We start from the raw sequence: 17,804 nt of genomic DNA, 5'->3' as shown, positions 1-17,804 counted from the left end.
AAAACAAACACCTAACCTCGTCACTTTACTGATGGCTACGTCAGATGTTCTCCAATTTAATTGTTCTATAGAAAATGAAGTCGCACGAAAAGCTGCCAAGAATTTTGCCGGAATGCTTGGAAAAGCATTCGAAAATTATAAAAGTAAGTACATATCACAATTCTTTTACTATTATTAATGTTTGTGTTTCCGATCTATTTCGTTTTACTCGACTCTAATGAATTTTCTTCTTGAATAAATCGATAATAAATCATGTTTCGTTTTATCTTCGTTTTTTTAGTGCGTCATGCGTCGTTGCAACAATATACATACTATTTATATATCTTGCTATGTACTATTCATGCATGTTTATGAATAATTTTTTTTTTTATTAATCTAACGTTTTTAATTTCTTTTAAGCAGTTTTGATAAAGTATAAGAGAAATTTTTCATTTATAAAGTATTATTTCTAATATGTTGATAGTGTGGTAAATGCAAATATGTAGTAAATTATTACTTTGAATTATTAGTTATTCTTATATTTGCAGAGTTATGGATTGAATATTTAAAGTTAAGAAAATATTGCGAAGATGCCAATATTAAGATCCCGTTTCAATTGCTTGAGTCTGAAAGTGACAATAAAGATATGTAAGTTTTGATCTCTATTGCTAATGCATAATTTTTATAGAGTTAAACGTCATTTTGTATATTTGCATCTGTAACATCATCGATGTTCATTTCTTACTTTATTTTTTAATATTTTAGTGTTACATTATCGCAGACACATGCATGTTGTGAAAAATCGCCTAACAAATTAGGCCACACATCTGAAAGTACAAATCAATCTGATTCTGACATTATGTCCTATTTAGAAGATAGCATTTCAAATGATAACAAATCCACTGTGAAGCACACAGAAGAAAAGTTATTAAGAAGTCCAATACTTGTCAAGAGTCGTTCTAAATCTAAAAAGACCAGTGCAATGCATGGTCATTTTATTTTAGATGATTCTGGAGAAAATAGTCCATACATACCAATAAAGGAAAATATTTTCATTCCTACAAATGATTGTCACGAGGATAGTGACAATGTATCTGTGGAGCACAACAAAAATCAATATTCTTTTATAGGGAATAATAGTGACAGGATAGAATGTACACCTATATCCAAAGGGCATAGAAAACTAGGAATCAGTAACTTATACAATGTTGATACTACTTTGTTACAAAATGGTAAAAAATTGAAACAGTCAAGACTTATGTTTTTACCAAATGAGCAAACTATAGATAATAAAATTTATAAGGAGCACAAACAGTTAAATCCATTGATATCGTATATCTCTTCCACATCCAAGGAAAATATAAAAGAAGAGTCAACAAATCTTTGTGAAAGTAAATTGGTGGAAGATGAAATAATAGAAGAGAGTCCTACTATGCATATGAATTCGAAATTGAAAATAAAAGATCTGAAACTAAAGAGAAAAAATACTAGAAAAGTTACTGAAAAAAGTGGTAAAAGAAAGAATGATATATTTGATAAACATAACAATGATAAAACTAGTGGCACAAAGTTGTCTTCAATAAAAGTTGATCAAGCTAGTCTCAGTCAATGTTTACCTACTGTACATACATCTACACAGAAAGCTGAACCATATTTAATAAAAAAGTCAATGAATATTGATTCTTCAGACAATAAAATTATTAGAAGCAACACTGATATTCTAGGTTTTCCTTCATCTCCAATAATTACTACCAGTGAACATTTTTCTCCTGAAGATATCAAACACTTATCATCAATAAAAGAGACTAAACCATTACAAATTATAGAAAGTGATAACCAAGCACAGAAACGAAAATTTTCAGAAACATTTAAACAATCGGTGTCCGATTATAATTCTTCGGTGTGCAACGATGAGACATATTGTGCTTTAGGGGAAAACCTTAAAAAACAAGCTATTTTTGATGTAAATGAATTGGAAGATATAGAAGAAAAAATATCTGAGAATATGTTACCAGATCCTCCATTTACAAAAAAGTGTTTTATGAATAGTTTTGACATGTAAGCATCGTTTTGCTAATGTAAAAATTTATAAAATATTAATATAGAATTCGTTTATTACATGTATATTTAATTAAAATTTTTTTAATTTGTGAAATGAATTAACGTAACTATTTTTTTTTGCAGATTACCGGAGAAAAAAGAAGCTTGTATTGATAAACCATCAAAAAATAAATCAGAAAGATCAAAGATGACTGGCGTTACTTGTTGGGAGTGCAAAAAGGTAATACATCATCTTATTTTCATTAGAAACCAAGCAATGTAAACAACGAGTTTGAACAATATTAAATATAATTCTTTTCTTGTTAATGCTGCACATAGACATTGAATTGTAAGTTAGTGCTATTATGCATTGTTTTATATTATACATGTATAATGTGTGTGTATATATATATATAACTGTTATACGGGGTGTTCGGCCACCTCTGGGAAAAATTTTAATAGAGGATTCTGGAGGCCAAAAAAGACGAAAATCAAGTATACCAATTTGTAGATGGAGGCTTCGTTAAAAAGTTATTAACAATTAAATTCAAAAATTTCAAATCGTTCTGAAAAAATTATTTTCGGTTGCGGGGGTCAATAACAATCATTTTTGGTCAATAGACATAACCCCGAAATCCTACTCAGTTTCGAGAAAAAAATTCAGTACGGTCGGAACTTTAAACGTTAATAATTGTTTAACGAAGCCTTCATCAACAAATTGGTATTCTTGATTTTCGTCTTATTTTGGCCTCTAGAATCCCCCATTAAAATTTTCCCCAGGGGTGGCCGAACGCCCTGTATATTACGTAAATTATTGTATGTCGTTATGTACAGTAATTTATGTCACAGATCTTGAAAGATTTTATTTTTAGTACTATGCTAGTCTTGGACTTTCTGAGAAAGAAATAAAAGCCAGGCAAAATCAGTGTTCTCGGCATAGAACTGTCTATAATGAAAGAGAAAGTACACCTGAAGGTAATTTCATTAATAAGATTGTATGTTAATGAAATGACGTATCAATTTTGTATAAATATTAACCTTTTCCAGGATTTTGGGATCCTTTGTTTCCTGATACATATGCATCTACTATTCAAGATGTTTAATGTAAAGCATATTGATATGAATTTTGTACATAATACGAGATTTGCTGTCTTATAAATAATTTTTATTAAGTATATATGCTATTTTTCTGTTTTTGTTTTATTATTTTTACGAATACTCTATACTAAGGGAAGTGTCAGAGACGTAAAAATGTATGAAATATTCCTACAGCATACAAGATTCACTATCGAAAAAAAAAAAATAAAACCGAAGAAATAAGAACACATGCTGTGCATTCTATTGATTTGAACATAGAGTGATTTATTTATATCATAACACATATAGTATTACATTTTGAGTAACATAGTATAGATTTATATAACTATATTATTTCATTTTATATAGTCTCATCCTTTTGCATAAGAATATAGAATCTGTTATATGAATCTGTGCTAAAAAAGTATAATGAAACTTATTTTTTGGTCAAGTAAACTTTCACGTTGCGTTCACAGTATATTCATTCATATTAATTAAAAATTCGTTGAAACCTTATCAGTTTAATCAAAGCAATTCGCAAGTTACAAAACATAAAATATAACTAATATGTTTAATATCTTTACATTTAAAGGTGCCAATGAAATTTTCAAAAAAAAGAAGCAGCATTAAAAGTTAAATAATTTCATATCGTACATTAGTTTGAAAAATTCAATTTGTGATTCATTTAATTTAATAGAAAAAAAAGGAGTAACATAGAAATAGAAAACACGAAGAACAAAATATTAATTGACAGTAATCGTACTGCACAATAAGAAGGAAGGAACCTTTGATGCAGTCTGTTCATCCTGTGGGAGGCTGGATCTACAGGACCAACAGGGCCGCGATTTAAAGCAAGGAGAACGTTTCCATTTACAACTTGTCATATTGACGTGACAATTCGTGCAAACACGTATACTTATATTTTCTTTTACATACCACTTAACATCATTATCACAATGTAATGATTAAACATGCTCAGATAGCATGTTAATTAACCTCTCCACATGATATTTAGGACATTAAGTTTACATTACGTGGTCATACAATAATTCATGTCACATTGATAAACCATTACTCTCGTAATTTTGAATAACGATGATACTTAATTATAAACGTCCATGGATATTGTGCAGCTCGATCATACTTTCCCGTACGCGTAGAAAAAACTGATAGCTTTTAGTGGTGCATTTCACATACAATTGCATGTGTAACGCCGAATAAATTTTCATTCTTTGGAATTAACAGTCATAGTCATGCATTGAAAACTATACCCTTTTTAGAATATTAACGATAGTATAAAAATTCTGATTTCAATCTATAAAACTATGATTTCGATATTCGTACATTTAAAACAAAAATTTTGTTCCAGTTTCGTATATCGCCTTTAAAACGGTCCGTTCGATGAAAATATGAGTTAAAGCAGATATAGAATTTAAATAGGTCGCACGATGTAAAATAATCAACTTATCAATGCGAACATCCACGTTCTGTATACTTGTTAAAATTGACTGAGCAGATAAAACTATGTTAATTACTTTGCAATATATTTTGATATTCTGTTTAAAGTTATATGGTAAAGCACGTTAGTGAAGTCATCTATGAGAGGAAGCAACATAAATTCAATTCGACTTAAATAGCAACTTTATATTGAAACTATGTAAAGACTGAGCTACATAATCGATGGTAAGCGTTCATTTTCATAATAAAATAATTTTAGTACCTGATAAAATCGGTCGCTAGAAGGATTACGTTAACGGGCAATTTTACAAGAATATGTAGTACAAATGATTTCATTATTAGCCGGTATTTAGAATTCCAACAGGTACATAGCTCAGTCTTTCGAATCCGTATGCTTGTACCTGATTATTCAAGTAGGCCGTAGTCAAATGAGACACGCAATAAATATTACAGGTCGACACTGCTCCCTAAGAATAATCGTTCAACAATGTAATTTGTACATATCGTTTGCATCATCGCGTGTGATAAATATAACTTCAGCAGAATTATATAATAAAACTTACAGACACAAGAAATCCAATGATTTTAAACGAAGTGTAATCGAAGCGAAGCTCGTTGGAAGTTCGTAATCAGGATATTTGTTGAAGAAAATTATGAGAAACGAAAGATTATCGATGGTTTTAGTATTCGTAGATGATTGACTAGAAATATTTGGCCATTTTCTTTCTTTTATGTAGACTGTTATGGGATACTCTGACTTTGCTCGCTGCGACTGCAACTTGGAATTAAATTCGGATCTTACTGGCTCTCCTTCGACGAGGAGTTGCTTCCCGTTAGAGATTTTTCTGCGGGTGGCGCGGGCAAAGCCTTCAGGATAGCGTGTACCTCTTCCGCTACAGCCATGAGAACGAATTCAAATTGTTGTTTTGTTGCAACCATGTCGGGTCTTTGATCTCTTATGTGTTCTAGAGTAGCCGCGATATCGATTTCCTTAGCTCCTTTCATCATACGGTTCAAGACCATGTCGATCAAACAGTATGTACCGGTACGACCAACACCGTCGCTACAAAACAGTTACGTTTAGTATTGATCGTTTCCACGTATCAAACGATTTTTATAAAACGGTAAATGTAACTATCATATGAGCTTTAATGGTCATTAAATAGATTATGATATACGAAATACAAGTAATGTTTACAAAAGTAAGATTATTTACCTGCAGTGTACAACTATGGGACATGATCTGCCTTTGTACGATTTATTGATTTTTCTGAAAACGGTACAGTAACAAATATTAATAAAAACGTTGAACTTATATTACAGAACCGTAGATACCAAAATACTTGATGTATTTAAAAGATACTTACCGACGGAATTCGAGAAGAGCCTTGGTGGAGTATGGCACGCCGTTTTCAGGCCAGGACAAGAAGTGGAATTGCGTTACAGTCCGTGTCTCGCCAGTACGTAGATTCTTCAGGTAGAAGGAGCGTACCAGATAATCGTCGCACCAAAAGTGTTCGGAAACAAGGTGCACCTCGTAAATATGGTACAATTCCGATCCTTTTTCTGGCCAGTAGCGATGACACATGCCGACACCCTCTTCGGTAAGCCTGGTCAGCATTACGATCACCACGCTGCCTTGTTCCCAAATGAGCTGCCAGAAATCTGCCGTTGTATGCGGTAGCGGACCTTGGGTAGCGATGTAAGCTGGATTTCGAGGATCGTGATCCGTCTAAAAAGGATACAGTATTTATTTTAAGTATTTAAGTCTTCCCCACTATGATCCTATGTCGTAGAACAGGGGTGACGAACTGGCGGATCGCGAGCCATAGGTTGCACGGGGCACAAGTTCGTGTTACACGCGTTGGTTCTCAATAACATGCTAACAATGGGAGATCCAGCTAACCGAGAATGGAACCTGTGCGGCTCTTGACAAGTAAGAAGTTCGTCAGCCCTGTCGTAAAGCAAGTCACACGGCTCTCCATGGTACACAGAAAGCGCATTTGGGGGGGCTCTATGTGCGACTCCCGAGAACTTTTGCATTACGTAGGTTGTTCAAGTTTCGCAATGAAATCAGAGACTTTTTTTTCTATCAAGTCTCACGCAGTCAAAGCCATTTTACGTGATTCCAACACTACAGGATACGTTAGTGCACGCTTGGTGTATACATAAAATTGCCAAGTTCTTCTGGGTTACCAAATCACGTGGACATAATTTCCGAAGTGAATTCATCACGAGTAAATAATAAGAAGAGAGTTCGCGTGATCGTTTGATCTTGAAACGGTACGGTGAATTTACTTGTGAAGTTATGGCCACAGTTATTGTGCAACCTGCGTGTGTACTTCAGTTATTCATGCCTCTAGTTGTAATTGACGTTCAAACGATGCAAAAAATATCTACCGACAAGCGTTCTTGGAGGAAGCATTGCTGCATCATCAAACTGTTTCGGTGTGTTTGCGTATGCAAAATGGTAATGGATTCTACATGCTCGTCGTGTGACTTACCGATTTCTATTTTCAGTTCCGTTTCAATCGAATTTACAATAAAAATGTATTATTGTCATGGACTGTACTTAACGTGAGTGTTTTTTGAACAAAAAATTGCAATTAACGGGTGAAAATAATACTTACGATCGTGGAGGCGTTAATATAGTCAGAATTATTGGCGTTAGCGAGATCGTTTAATATCACCCTAGAATGATCGTAAGGAAGTGGCGCGCCTGGACGATTGCATTTAATGTTCGTTTCGCTCTCAGCTATTTCCGTAGAGCATGAATCCACCTCGTATACGCACAACGCTGCCCATTCTTCTTCTAATCGGTCCTTATTTTTCAGATGATCCTCCATGTAACTCTGCAAGAATTACAGCAGTGCTGTTATGGGCGGACACTTTGCATATACGGTAATAGTATGTCGACTTACAAGAACCATTTGTCCGGTTGATATGTCCATGTTCGAAAGAGCTGCCTCTTCCCCCCACGACGATGTACTGGAACGATTCGAGGGCAAATTATTTGATTCGCTTTCGCGACTTAAATTGGTGACACGTGGCGACTCCGGTTTGTCCGTTGGCTGTTTCGCCTGCATCCTCGCTCTGCACAAATCCTGATAATCTTTGGATGCTTCTGGGTCAGGAGTGGACAGTCCTGCCAGCTTGGCCCGAGACTTGGCATGACGACGTGCAATTATCAACGTCACAACTGCGGCTGCACCGGCAGCTGCGACTCCCGCAGCTACTACCGCACCGAACACGCTTGAACTCATTTCAGTTGCTCTGGCCACTTCTAACGTTGCAGGTAATTTAGCCTTAAGATGAAAAGATTATTAACATCCGTTCGACAAAGCAGTCTTGCTATCAAATCATTGCAACACATTACTCAAAACAATTAGAAGATGAAAGGAACACTGTTACGAACAGCAGCAATATTTTGTTGAAAATGTCATTTAAGCGAGCGACTCTCTAATTATTCTGAACAGTGTACGTTACAACTAAAACATGCTTGTAAATTTTCATGTTTTAAATATGTTTCAAGATGAACCTTGTCACCTATGCCTGCACGAATCACGTCAACACTTAAGCTCTCTTGCAGCTTGCCACGTATGTCGTCTAAAAATAATAGATAATCAGTGAATTTTATTATTGCTTCTGCATAGTATAAAGAACAATCGCATACCTATCTTGTTAACCACATCGGTAGCATTATAATTTTTATTATTGTTTACGACTTTAAACGTTACTTCCGCACGACCGACTCGAATATCTTTTAATGTTCCTGCCGACAGACCTAATAGTTTGCCCACCTGCATATTACACGCTTGTTTTGATCGTGTTTTTTGATAAATTCACGTTTAGATCTACTTTCATCTCGGATATTACCTCTGTGACAACGTGTTCGCCTTCAGACCACGTATGGAATGGTTCCCGAAACTCCACGTAAACGTGATCTAAATCAACATTGTTGTACGATTTTGAAGAACTCTCTGGCTGATGTTCACTCCTTAATTCCTTTTTCACAAATGGAACGTGCAATACCTTGTTCTAAAGAATAGCGTTTACGCAACCACTTATCATTTAATCTAATTATTTTTCTTTATTTCATTTTTTATAGTTGCCCACTTACGTCCTGTTCGGCCTCGCTCGAGTCAGATCGATTTTCATCCTCTACAGCTGTAGTTGTACATAGTTGTAGGTAAGATGCCGTTATTAAAAATGATTATAAACACACTACTCAAAACAATTAAAGGATCAGAGCTTAATTATTAAGATCAGATTCTTCTTTCAGGAAAGACATTGTGGCGCTGCTTTGCTGCAAGTAGGATCTCGGAAGATTCGTAGGAGGACAGAAAAGGAAAGGAGGGGGCACATTTCCGTCCGGGCCTGCTAGCGGACTACTCGTCGGTAAGGCTTTTCAGCAGCCCCTGCTTTAATATAAAAAAAATCGAGAAAAAATTGACGACTGGGATATTGGGAAATCGGTCGAGGAGTGTATATATAGCAACCAAGGGGTCGGTCGAGCGCTGGGAGGTGACGCCACATCATTTAAAATTTTTACTTGAACACTGACCCCAGCCCGATATTTTCGGGTTCTCATTTCTAGCAAAAACCTAATCCCCTGATTCTTGAGCAGCATGTAAAGTTCAAAAAAATTATTGAAAATATTTACTGGGTGGAGACGGAGTTTTAAACGCGTAGTTGTTCGTCGAGAAGAGTGGTCCTGGTTTCTTAACATCCAAGCGTTCGCGTCTCTTAAATCCAGCTAATTCTCGCCTCCAAAGAAATTCATTCAAATCGTCGTCGAAGAGAGCGTCGTACGTGTTCTCTACAAATCAATTTAATTTATTCGCAAGTATCCTTTTTTTTTACAATATTCGACAACAATTCACAAGAGGAGGACACATCTCGTCCCTTACAGATTTTGTCGAATTTTCACACGGTGAATCTATGTCGAAAATAAATCGGCACACGTCCGAGCATTTTTGCTATTTTAGCATCCCGGGTCCGCCGTGTCTTCCCTTTGTCAGTATACAAACTATTCAAAATTTTACCGTCTCCGTCACTGTCGGATTTATCGTTAACAGCCTGTACAAGACCTCCTTCGGTATACATCCCGTTCTCCATCGGCGAAGTGTCTCTCTGGGGCAATTCAATCTCAGCGCTAACGTCATCGTAATCATTATTTACGTAATCATCGTTCTTAGAGTCACGTTTCACATTCTCCAGCAAAAACTCATCCTTGTCCGAAAGTTCAGTGAATTTCCTCGGGTGCTTGTACTTCCTGGAGAATGCTTTCTCGTACTCGACGTCCAGGTCGTCTCCAGTCTGCTTTTTATTAAAGTAATCGTTGGAAGGCTTATCGCTTATTAAGAACTCCAATTCCTCAACGGGTAGGGTGTCGATTGAGCTTGGATCCCTATCGTCTGTAAACTTTGCCTTCGCGTCCTGATTTAAAGCATTTTTTATCGACTCGATAACGTCGTCGTTATAATCTCGTATACCGTACGGTTGTCTCCTAGTTCGATAAAGCCTGTCGTCCACCCCGTCGAAGGACACGAGCTTCTGGCCCAGCTTGCTCTCAAGGTCGTCGTAGTTATTTCCATTGGTTAAAGACGTATATTCGTTGTAAGAATTCGAAGCGTACCTCGGTCTGTCGATCCGAGACGCGGATTCTCTCGGTTGTTCATTGTACGATGATTGTGGGAATTCGTCGTTGTAGAATGTATCGCTAATGTATTGGTTCGGAGTACCTGGTGGATAGTACAGTTCATTGGCGAACTGGCTTCCGGAATTACCGTTGTTGGGCGTAAATTTTACTATGGCTATAGCGGGTACCTTGAAACGTGAATTAATTAATAGAGCAAAACGGTACGTTATTATAACTCGCGTTATTATAACTTACTCTAGCCTGGTCGATAGCATTGTCGTTCTCATAACGTGTGCGTTGCATATGATGCTGGCACAGCCTGAGATCGTAATTTTCTCTGAAATGTATGCATGGCGATTAGGATATCATGTTAACATTGATCATGTACAAGCCGTAGAGTATGGCAATTACAAAAAAAAATCATAGACATATTGTAAATTGTACTGCGTATAACAAAAACAATTATACCCGTGACGTAAATTGTACAAGGATGTTTGCATAATACACTGCGCATAGGGATGTGCCCATTTGTATCCATCGATTTCCAGCCTCTCTAATTGCAGTCTCAACAGCTCCAATTCGTCGACATTGAAGTCATACCTGTTATAAAGTAAAGATTATAAATTTATTCATAAGTTAACAAATTGTCGCGATAAAATAGATTTACCAGTGATGTTTATCGATACAATGATAATTATGTTATATTGATTCAGGTAGTAGAGAACATTACGCTTTCCCTTCGGGCTGCAGTAGTAAAGTCATTTTATGATCGGACAGTAAAACCAAAAGAGTGCCCATTCTAAAGGATGGCATTAATTATGAATAGTTTTCGTTCAGCGTACACTTACACACAGAAGGGAACATTCCAAGATAAAAATCATAATACTTTTTCAGTCGTAATACTATCATAAACAGTAAGCTCGGTGGCTGACCATGAAAAGACGATACTACTTTGCGCTCGTTGACTCGCTGTTAGTACGACTACACGTTGATCGTTCCACTGGCTAACATCGATAGAATTGAATTTTTAGATTATGAGAAAAGGAATATTTACAATTATTAGAAATAAAAAAAGAGGAAAATTTGTTTTTCCTTTATAGAGTTGATTTGTTTTCCACTGAGAGAAGTACTCACTGATAGTAATCTTCATCGTTCAGATCGGTGTACAGAGGCAAGCATTTACCGAATGCCAGGTCTGAAACAGCAAAACGAGAAATCGATTTTATTTCTGTTATTTAGCTACAGACATTTTAATTATAAAACGGATATCAGACATTACCGTTGAAGCAAGTTTCCGTTTGGGGATTACAGAGGCTTTCGCTGAACAGACATCCTAAAACATGTTGAAACGCGTCGATAGAAATTTAACAGAATCTTGATTAATAAATATACCGGTGATTGTGAAATTAGCGTAAGTCATTTTTTTTTTTTTTATTAAGTGTAGATGTTTGCATACTGTGATCTAAAAATTAATTGTGTTACACATGGTTCCAAAACTTCTGCCCTGCAGCGTGAAAATGTGATTTCGAACTATCTCGCTGAGGCAGCGAATGCAGCTGAAATTTCCTCTTCTGATAAGGTCTCGTTACTTCTCGAGTGCTGGAATAGGCAAACGATGTTTCATTTCCCATGACCTTCGTTTGAAAATTGACCATCTCGGTAAATGTCGTCGCACGAGCTACGACGGCGTGACATTTTATATTTAACAAACATTCGAGTAGCATACGAAACGTTTTATTCTTTGAATTATTATAACTCCACGGAAAGAGGTCATCCAATAATCTTCTTAGGATTATTTTAAAGGTTGAACCTTCCACTTTCATATTCCTAAGTCGAATTCCCTTGGAGATTCTATCACGCTAGCGAATGAGAAAGCGGGGATGATTTTACTGTAAGAAGTGTTTCAAATTCAAAGGTCGGGATGATAATTGGACGACTTAGTTTCTTGAAGTTATAATAATCCAAGAAATTAACAAGCATGTTCTGTGTCGCGTAAATATTTTTCTGATTTCATATATTTAGAAGGGATTAAAATAGAAAAGATGGATTCGGAGAAGAAAATGGCGAGGGTCTGAAGCTTAAAAAAGGATGGAAGAAACGGCTGAAGGGTGGCGGATGGAAACAAATCCAGGGCGAAAAAGGAGAACCCTGTTTGTAAAGGCGGTAGTCGCGTGGGACGTACAGCTCGATAATTGTTGAGTAGTCGTGGGCGAGGATCAAACGCGTATGTCGCTTGTTGTTCGTCAATGCCTTGAAGAGCCGCGAATTTCAAAGGTCGTTGTCAACGATATGCAGACTCGGCAGATTTTGTAATTTAAATAATGGCTTCTACAGATTATACAGAAATAACACAACGGCTGCATTGACTTCTACACATTTAGAAAGAAAATGCTCTTTAGTAGGTAAAAATAACCCATGTCGTGTATCTCTATACAGGGTGTATCTCTATACCAGGCCAACCCTGGGAAAAATTTTAATGGGAGATTCTTGAGTCCAAAATAAGACAAAAATCAATAATACTAATTTGTCGATGGAGGCTTCGTTAAAAAGTTATTAACGTTTAAAGTTCCGCCCGTACTGAATTTTTTTCTAGAAAGTAGGTAGGATTTCGGGGGTAGGTCTGTTCATCAAAAATGATTGTAATTGTCCCCTGCAACCGAAAATAATTTTTCCAGAACAATTTGAAATTTTGGAATTTAATTGTTAATAACTTTTTAAGGAAGCCTCAATCGAAAAATTGATATTTTTAATTTTCGTCCTATTTTGGCCTCTCCCGTTAAAATTTTTCCCAGGGGTGGCCGAACACCTTGTATATTGTCTTTTGTTCGGTTCTCCATAAACCGAAGGATCGATACAGATGCTTGATTTGTCTTCCTTATTGTTTCAGATACATTTTGTCCATTCACGATCGCTACGATAATAGTCACTCTTATACCAGAAAGGTGAAACTTCTACGATGAAATACTCGAGATGCAGGTGCAATGAAAAGTATCGGAGACGATGATAGGAAATCGATGGTGACTTTGAATTTTCAATGAACGCATCCGCTCGACAGGAAAAGAGATATCGGAGGAACGATTGCCACTTGAAGCGAAATCATGATAGCAATCTTTTTCTTTTTGCTCTCTGGCGAGTGGAAAGAAGAATTTTTAGGAAATAACGTGGTATAAGGGAACTCCTGAGACACAAGTAAATACATAAATACTTTATGTAGTTATAAAATATAAGAATGAGTTATTTATTGGTTTGATGGATCAAGGAAGTTTTCTGCAATAAATTCGATTGGTGTTGTTCTCTTGTACTTTCTTACGCGAGAAGTTAAAATTAATGGAAACTTGTATTGGAGTTTCCGCTTGAATCGATTCTTCTGGCGGATAGAGAAAGGAACGAATTAAATGCTTTAAATTACTTGAGATCAGGCAGTTCTAGCGTGCATGTTTCAGATACGTTGCAATTTAACGATTTCAAATATTTAACGCGTTTACGTTTCGCGTTCTCTAACGTTAATCGTTATACTTCGCGTTTCTCGGAAAAGCAAAATTCGCTGAACACGTTGATCAATAATTACATGTTGCACGCACCCAACACTGGCAATGAAAGTTCACGACTAATTTTCGAGAAAATTTTGCACGACAGCAGCGAATGTTCGCCGACGTCACGATCAATCTTCTTCGATGAAATAAAAAGAAATACCAAGGTTGAAATTTGTCTACATGAAAATGGTAATCGATCTACGATCTTCAAGATCAGTGGCTAAAATGGCATTGTTCAATTTAACTATTTTAGTATTTTGTAAATGTTGTACACGGTAGAAGAAGTTATCTTGTTACGTATAAAAAAATGTTAATGGTTAAAACATTGGTAGTTGTAGCATGGCGGGGGTGTAATTACTCCCATACACCCCCGGGGTACGGCATTGTACACTGCGTTTCAAAAGTTTAGAGCAACTTTTAAACTTTAAAATAAACGAACTCTTTTTCTTATATTTCTTTTTATGAGGAAACAATTTTCAACGAAACAAACATATATATATGAAAAAGTTAAATTTCTATTAAGAACATTTTTATTCAAATAGAAGTACGTGTATATCTTCGCGAAGGGATTATTCTGCTCGCAGAGTGGTGTCCTCTAAAGCATTCGTTCGTTCTTCAGAAATCCTTATTGGCAGAAAGGTTTTTCAGTCTCGAAGTGGGAAAGAACGTGCTGACCGGAAAAATGGAATCTTCGTGAAAACATCAATCACGTTGGGATAACAGCATATCCCTCAGCTCACGATTTTAAACGACGGATCTAAGTGATACGAAATCCTCTCCGCTTTCATATCTCGCGGACTTTAATTTATTCGATTTACGTTTTCGAGTCGTGGCCACTCGTACTGCCAGCTGCACTTTAATGTCAAGCGTTCCTCCCATAAACAATGGAGGAACTACATGCACTTTATACCTTTGAACGTAATTTCGCCTGAAAGTGAAACTCAAGTTTTATCACCAAGCTTTTCAGATAAACATGTACGACGTTGTTTTGTTGTTTCCTTGAACTATATTCTACTTGAAAATTTAAAAAAAGCCATGCTTTATCTACGAAAATTCCTTAGAAGAAATATAGATACTAATTAAAAGTATATGTTTCAGGGTACAAGCTACTCCCTCTCCACTAAGGGGAATCCCCAAACTGTAGTTGCAACGACGAGGAGTATATTCACCAGCCCTGGGTGAGGAAACTGTTAGACTACTATCTCAGATTAATAAAAGGTATTTAAACGCGTAAAAAACGCTTTGTCAATCTTATTCCCGATTCCGAGAACGTTCGAGGATCTATAAAACGATTTTCAAAGTACTCTTAGCGAAGGAGCTCTTTACTTCCACTGACGGAATGAACGTGGATTGTACTCACCGACATCACCATCGCCCAGAATAACGTGATGGAGGATAAAGAGCACCAGCAGCTCCGAGCCTCCACGCCACCACCGTTTGCGGCCCATAGATGTTCCTACAATTGTGCATCTAATTTACTTTCCTCATCGATAAAGAAACATGATAAATTCAATCTACTCCCGCCGCGATCGCCAACACCCCCTTTTCAAAGTAGGAAACAAGAGGCAACGGGTGGGTCGTGAACAAATTAGATTAAATACGCTACGCAAGAATCACACGGAAAATTGTTTTCTCGAAGTACGCGACTCGCTCAGGTATTCTCGTTGATCGCGTTTTCAGTAGAATCCCTTTTCGACAACGAACAAACAACGCTTCGAGGTGGTAAAGGTGGAGAATAATTTAATCCCGTATTGCATAATGTAACTGATTAAGAACTAAAAGTAATGGGTCATTGTAAAGTTGCGTGGTATAACAGTAGTACAATAGAAATATTGCAGTAGTATGGTAGTAGATTTATCTTCCACTCGAGAGAATAGGATTATCGTTGTTGTTATTCAATAACACTGTGGTATATAATTAGATCATGAATATTTATTTAAAATAACCCGACAGCCGTTCGAGTGGTTTCACCGATCGGTATGGTACCGAATATATTATGTAATTGAAATATCTTATAGGAATGTCACTCTATTAAATGTATAGTATTTCTTTCTTGCTTGACATTTGACTCATTTGTAATCAGATACAAAAAATTTATGTAATTTACTAATCACATCGGAGACTTCAATATGTTGCCGCGTAACTGAGACATCCAGTAAGAATATTACTTTACCAAGTGTATAGTGTTTCTTTCGTGCTTGACATTTGGTTCATTTGTAACCAGATGGATCTTTCGTTTTCAGTGTTAAAATATCAATGAAATAATTCGTGGTACCGGTCAGTGAAATTTTAGAGATATTACAGTTCTATGAATAATATAGCCGTTATGATATATTTTACTATATTGCATATTTCCGAATAAGATCTTCGCAAGCTGTTCGATATGTTCTCCTTTGCATTGACCATCTCGTTGCAATAATTTAGTCGTATACGCGAAAGAGTACTCTCGAACGTTTGAAGAATATTGTATAGTTTAATAATCAGCTTTCACAATATTGTCGTGTGAATAACTAGCACAGTAATTCAATCAAGCTTTCAAGGGTGTGTAATGTGTACGGACTTTAAAGGGCGCGGTACAGGATACCTTTGACGCAACAATACAAACTCTCAGATTTACCCAATCGCAACGTCGGCATGCATATTCGAAACGCAAACAAAGAGCAAACCAAATAAACGTCCTGGTATCGGAAAATAGTGTACCCAAAGCGCAACAATCTGGAACCAAATTTCTATGATTTCAGTGCATTCGTATCTCGAGTAATTACTTTCGTAATTATTACCATATCGACGATTACAAAACTATCAATTTGTTTTTTCGCTCTGACGATTCGACGGCCCTAAATTTTTCGATTAAAAAAGAGAATCTATTCTGTGAATCCTTCATTGATTGTTAGTCATTAGCGGTACCTCGAATTTTCCACACGAATCGCAGGATTAAGCAACTGGGGACTGACCACGTCTAGTTACGTATTTAGGATTCGAAGCATCAGGTTGTAGTCACAGTCGCCCCCTCTCTCTATCCCTTTCTGTCCTGCAAACCTGCGTGGCGCTTCGTAACGCCGCTTTAACAACGGAGATACGGTTTCTTTTTAGCTTACCTGGGCGTGACGCGTCTCGTTCCTCTTCGATTTTAATACATCTTGCCCTCGACGGTCCTGCTTGAGAGAATTTTTGTATCTTCGGAATAATTTGTACGTGTATACGCGTATGATTTTTTAGATCATCTCTTTCCGTGCACGTCCTGTTGTGCCGCAGCAATGCCACCGACTGAGTACTCTTCCACGAAGAACGAAATGGAGGGCATGCGTTGGCTTTGGAATCGATTGCGCCGCGCACATGCCGGGTGCCAGGCGACGAAGGATGTGAATAGTGATGGGACCAATACCCTCGTGATACCGAGACCTTGAAATCACCAGTTTCTTCAGAACTCGGAAACACGAATCGCAATAAGAAATTGTTCGATTTGCGAACTGGTACTTTTGAAGTCAAAGGGGCGTTAATAGTCTAAATATCAACACAGATTTGTATTTATCATATTAATCAAGATGCTATTTTATTCATTTCTTTTAGATTAGCAGAACGGTTGGAATCCTGCACATCATCAAACCATTTCTTTTTGTTTTTTGTATATCTATGTTTAGCTACACGTAGCATACGTAATTCTCATCATTTTATTTGGAGAAAGGCTTAACACGAAATATAGCAATATGTTAGATTTGTACCATTGCTCGGAGCAAAATGTAATCTGATTACGTTACTGATTGGACGGTAATTACCGTGCGATTACATGTAATCGTATTGTGGCAGATGTAATCAGATTACGTTTTGCGCAACTCTGTTATAGCTATAGTATGTAGATTTATGGTAATATAGATTACATTACGGTTCTAGTATAGTATAATAATAGTATGTTACAGTGCTGATTCGCAGTATTGCAAACAAGCGTATCATAAATTAATCCATAAGGTTTTCATTCATAGGGGGGGAAGAATTTCATTGACGTTTAGCGAGAAATACGCTCGTGGTTTATTGCTGTATAAAAAAGTTATTTTATGTACAAAATATATACAATCCTC

At 36.5% G+C, this 17,804-nt stretch overlaps 2 protein-coding genes and 1 long non-coding RNA gene across 4 annotated transcripts; 2 read left to right on the top strand and 1 right to left on the bottom strand.

Moving 5' to 3' along the window:
* Window positions 1–7: 7 nt before the first annotated feature.
* On the top strand, window positions 8–3,344 carry LOC143344525 (uncharacterized). 2 transcript variants are annotated; one of them, XM_076770658.1, is made up of 6 exons: window positions 8–143; window positions 528–627; window positions 745–2,037; window positions 2,164–2,260; window positions 2,892–2,994; window positions 3,067–3,344. In XM_076770658.1, the coding sequence occupies exons 1-6, from the start codon at window positions 32–34 to the stop codon at window positions 3,120–3,122; spliced, it is 1,761 nt and encodes a 586-aa protein (XP_076626773.1). In that variant the 5' UTR covers window positions 8–31; the 3' UTR covers window positions 3,123–3,344. The 2 variants fall into 2 exon arrangements, with proteins under 2 accessions (XP_076626773.1, XP_076626774.1); XM_076770659.1 differs by lacking the exons at window positions 2,892–2,994; window positions 3,067–3,344 and adding an exon at window positions 2,359–2,860.
* Window positions 3,345–3,355: 11 nt separating this feature from the next.
* Window positions 3,356–16,962, bottom strand: Ia-2 (tyrosine phosphatase IA-2). Its single transcript, XM_076770656.1, has 17 exons — window positions 16,827–16,962; window positions 15,089–15,184; window positions 11,475–11,528; window positions 11,330–11,390; window positions 10,664–10,795; window positions 10,451–10,532; window positions 9,600–10,383; window positions 9,218–9,373; window positions 8,675–8,721; window positions 8,431–8,592; window positions 8,228–8,354; window positions 8,093–8,160; window positions 7,476–7,859; window positions 7,185–7,406; window positions 5,922–6,286; window positions 5,771–5,824; window positions 3,356–5,617 (listed from the first exon to the last, which is right to left on the bottom strand). The coding sequence occupies exons 2-17, from the start codon at window positions 15,174–15,176 to the stop codon at window positions 5,353–5,355; spliced, it is 3,051 nt and encodes a 1,016-aa protein (XP_076626771.1). The 5' UTR covers window positions 15,177–15,184; window positions 16,827–16,962; the 3' UTR covers window positions 3,356–5,352.
* On the top strand, window positions 8,709–16,832 carry LOC143344532 (uncharacterized). Its single transcript, XR_013080109.1, has 3 exons — window positions 8,709–8,952; window positions 12,218–12,593; window positions 13,083–16,832. It is a non-coding gene; the product is annotated as an uncharacterized LOC143344532 (long non-coding RNA).
* Window positions 16,963–17,804: the final 842 nt, after the last annotated feature.

This window comes from Colletes latitarsis, chromosome 8 (genome assembly GCF_051014445.1).
Source record: "Colletes latitarsis isolate SP2378_abdomen chromosome 8, iyColLati1, whole genome shotgun sequence".
NCBI lineage: Eukaryota > Metazoa > Arthropoda > Insecta > Hymenoptera > Colletidae > Colletes > Colletes latitarsis.
This window is presented reverse-complemented; position numbering and strand designations above follow the sequence as displayed.

Bases quoted from the DNA above. Each gene is read 5' to 3' on its own strand.
- LOC143344525 (XM_076770658.1), top strand. From the start codon at position 32: ATGGCTACGTCAGATGTTCTCCAATTTAATTGTTCTATAGAAAATGAA. The intron at 144-527 runs GTAAGTACATAT...TTATATTTGCAG, and splicing joins AGCATTCGAAAATTATAAAA to AGTTATGGATTGAATATTTA. The intron at 2,995-3,066 runs GTAATTTCATTA...AACCTTTTCCAG, and splicing joins AAGAGAAAGTACACCTGAAG to GATTTTGGGATCCTTTGTTT.
- Ia-2 (XM_076770656.1), bottom strand. From the start codon at position 15,176: ATGGGCCGCAAACGGTGGTGGCGTGGAGGCTCGGAGCTGCTGGTGCTC. The intron at 11,529-15,088 runs GTGAGTACAATC...AACATGTTTTAG, and splicing joins TCTGGGCGATGGTGATGTCG to GATGTCTGTTCAGCGAAAGC. The intron at 7,860-8,092 runs GTTCATCTTGAA...TTTCATCTTAAG, and splicing joins GTGCAGGCATAGGTGACAAG to GCTAAATTACCTGCAACGTT.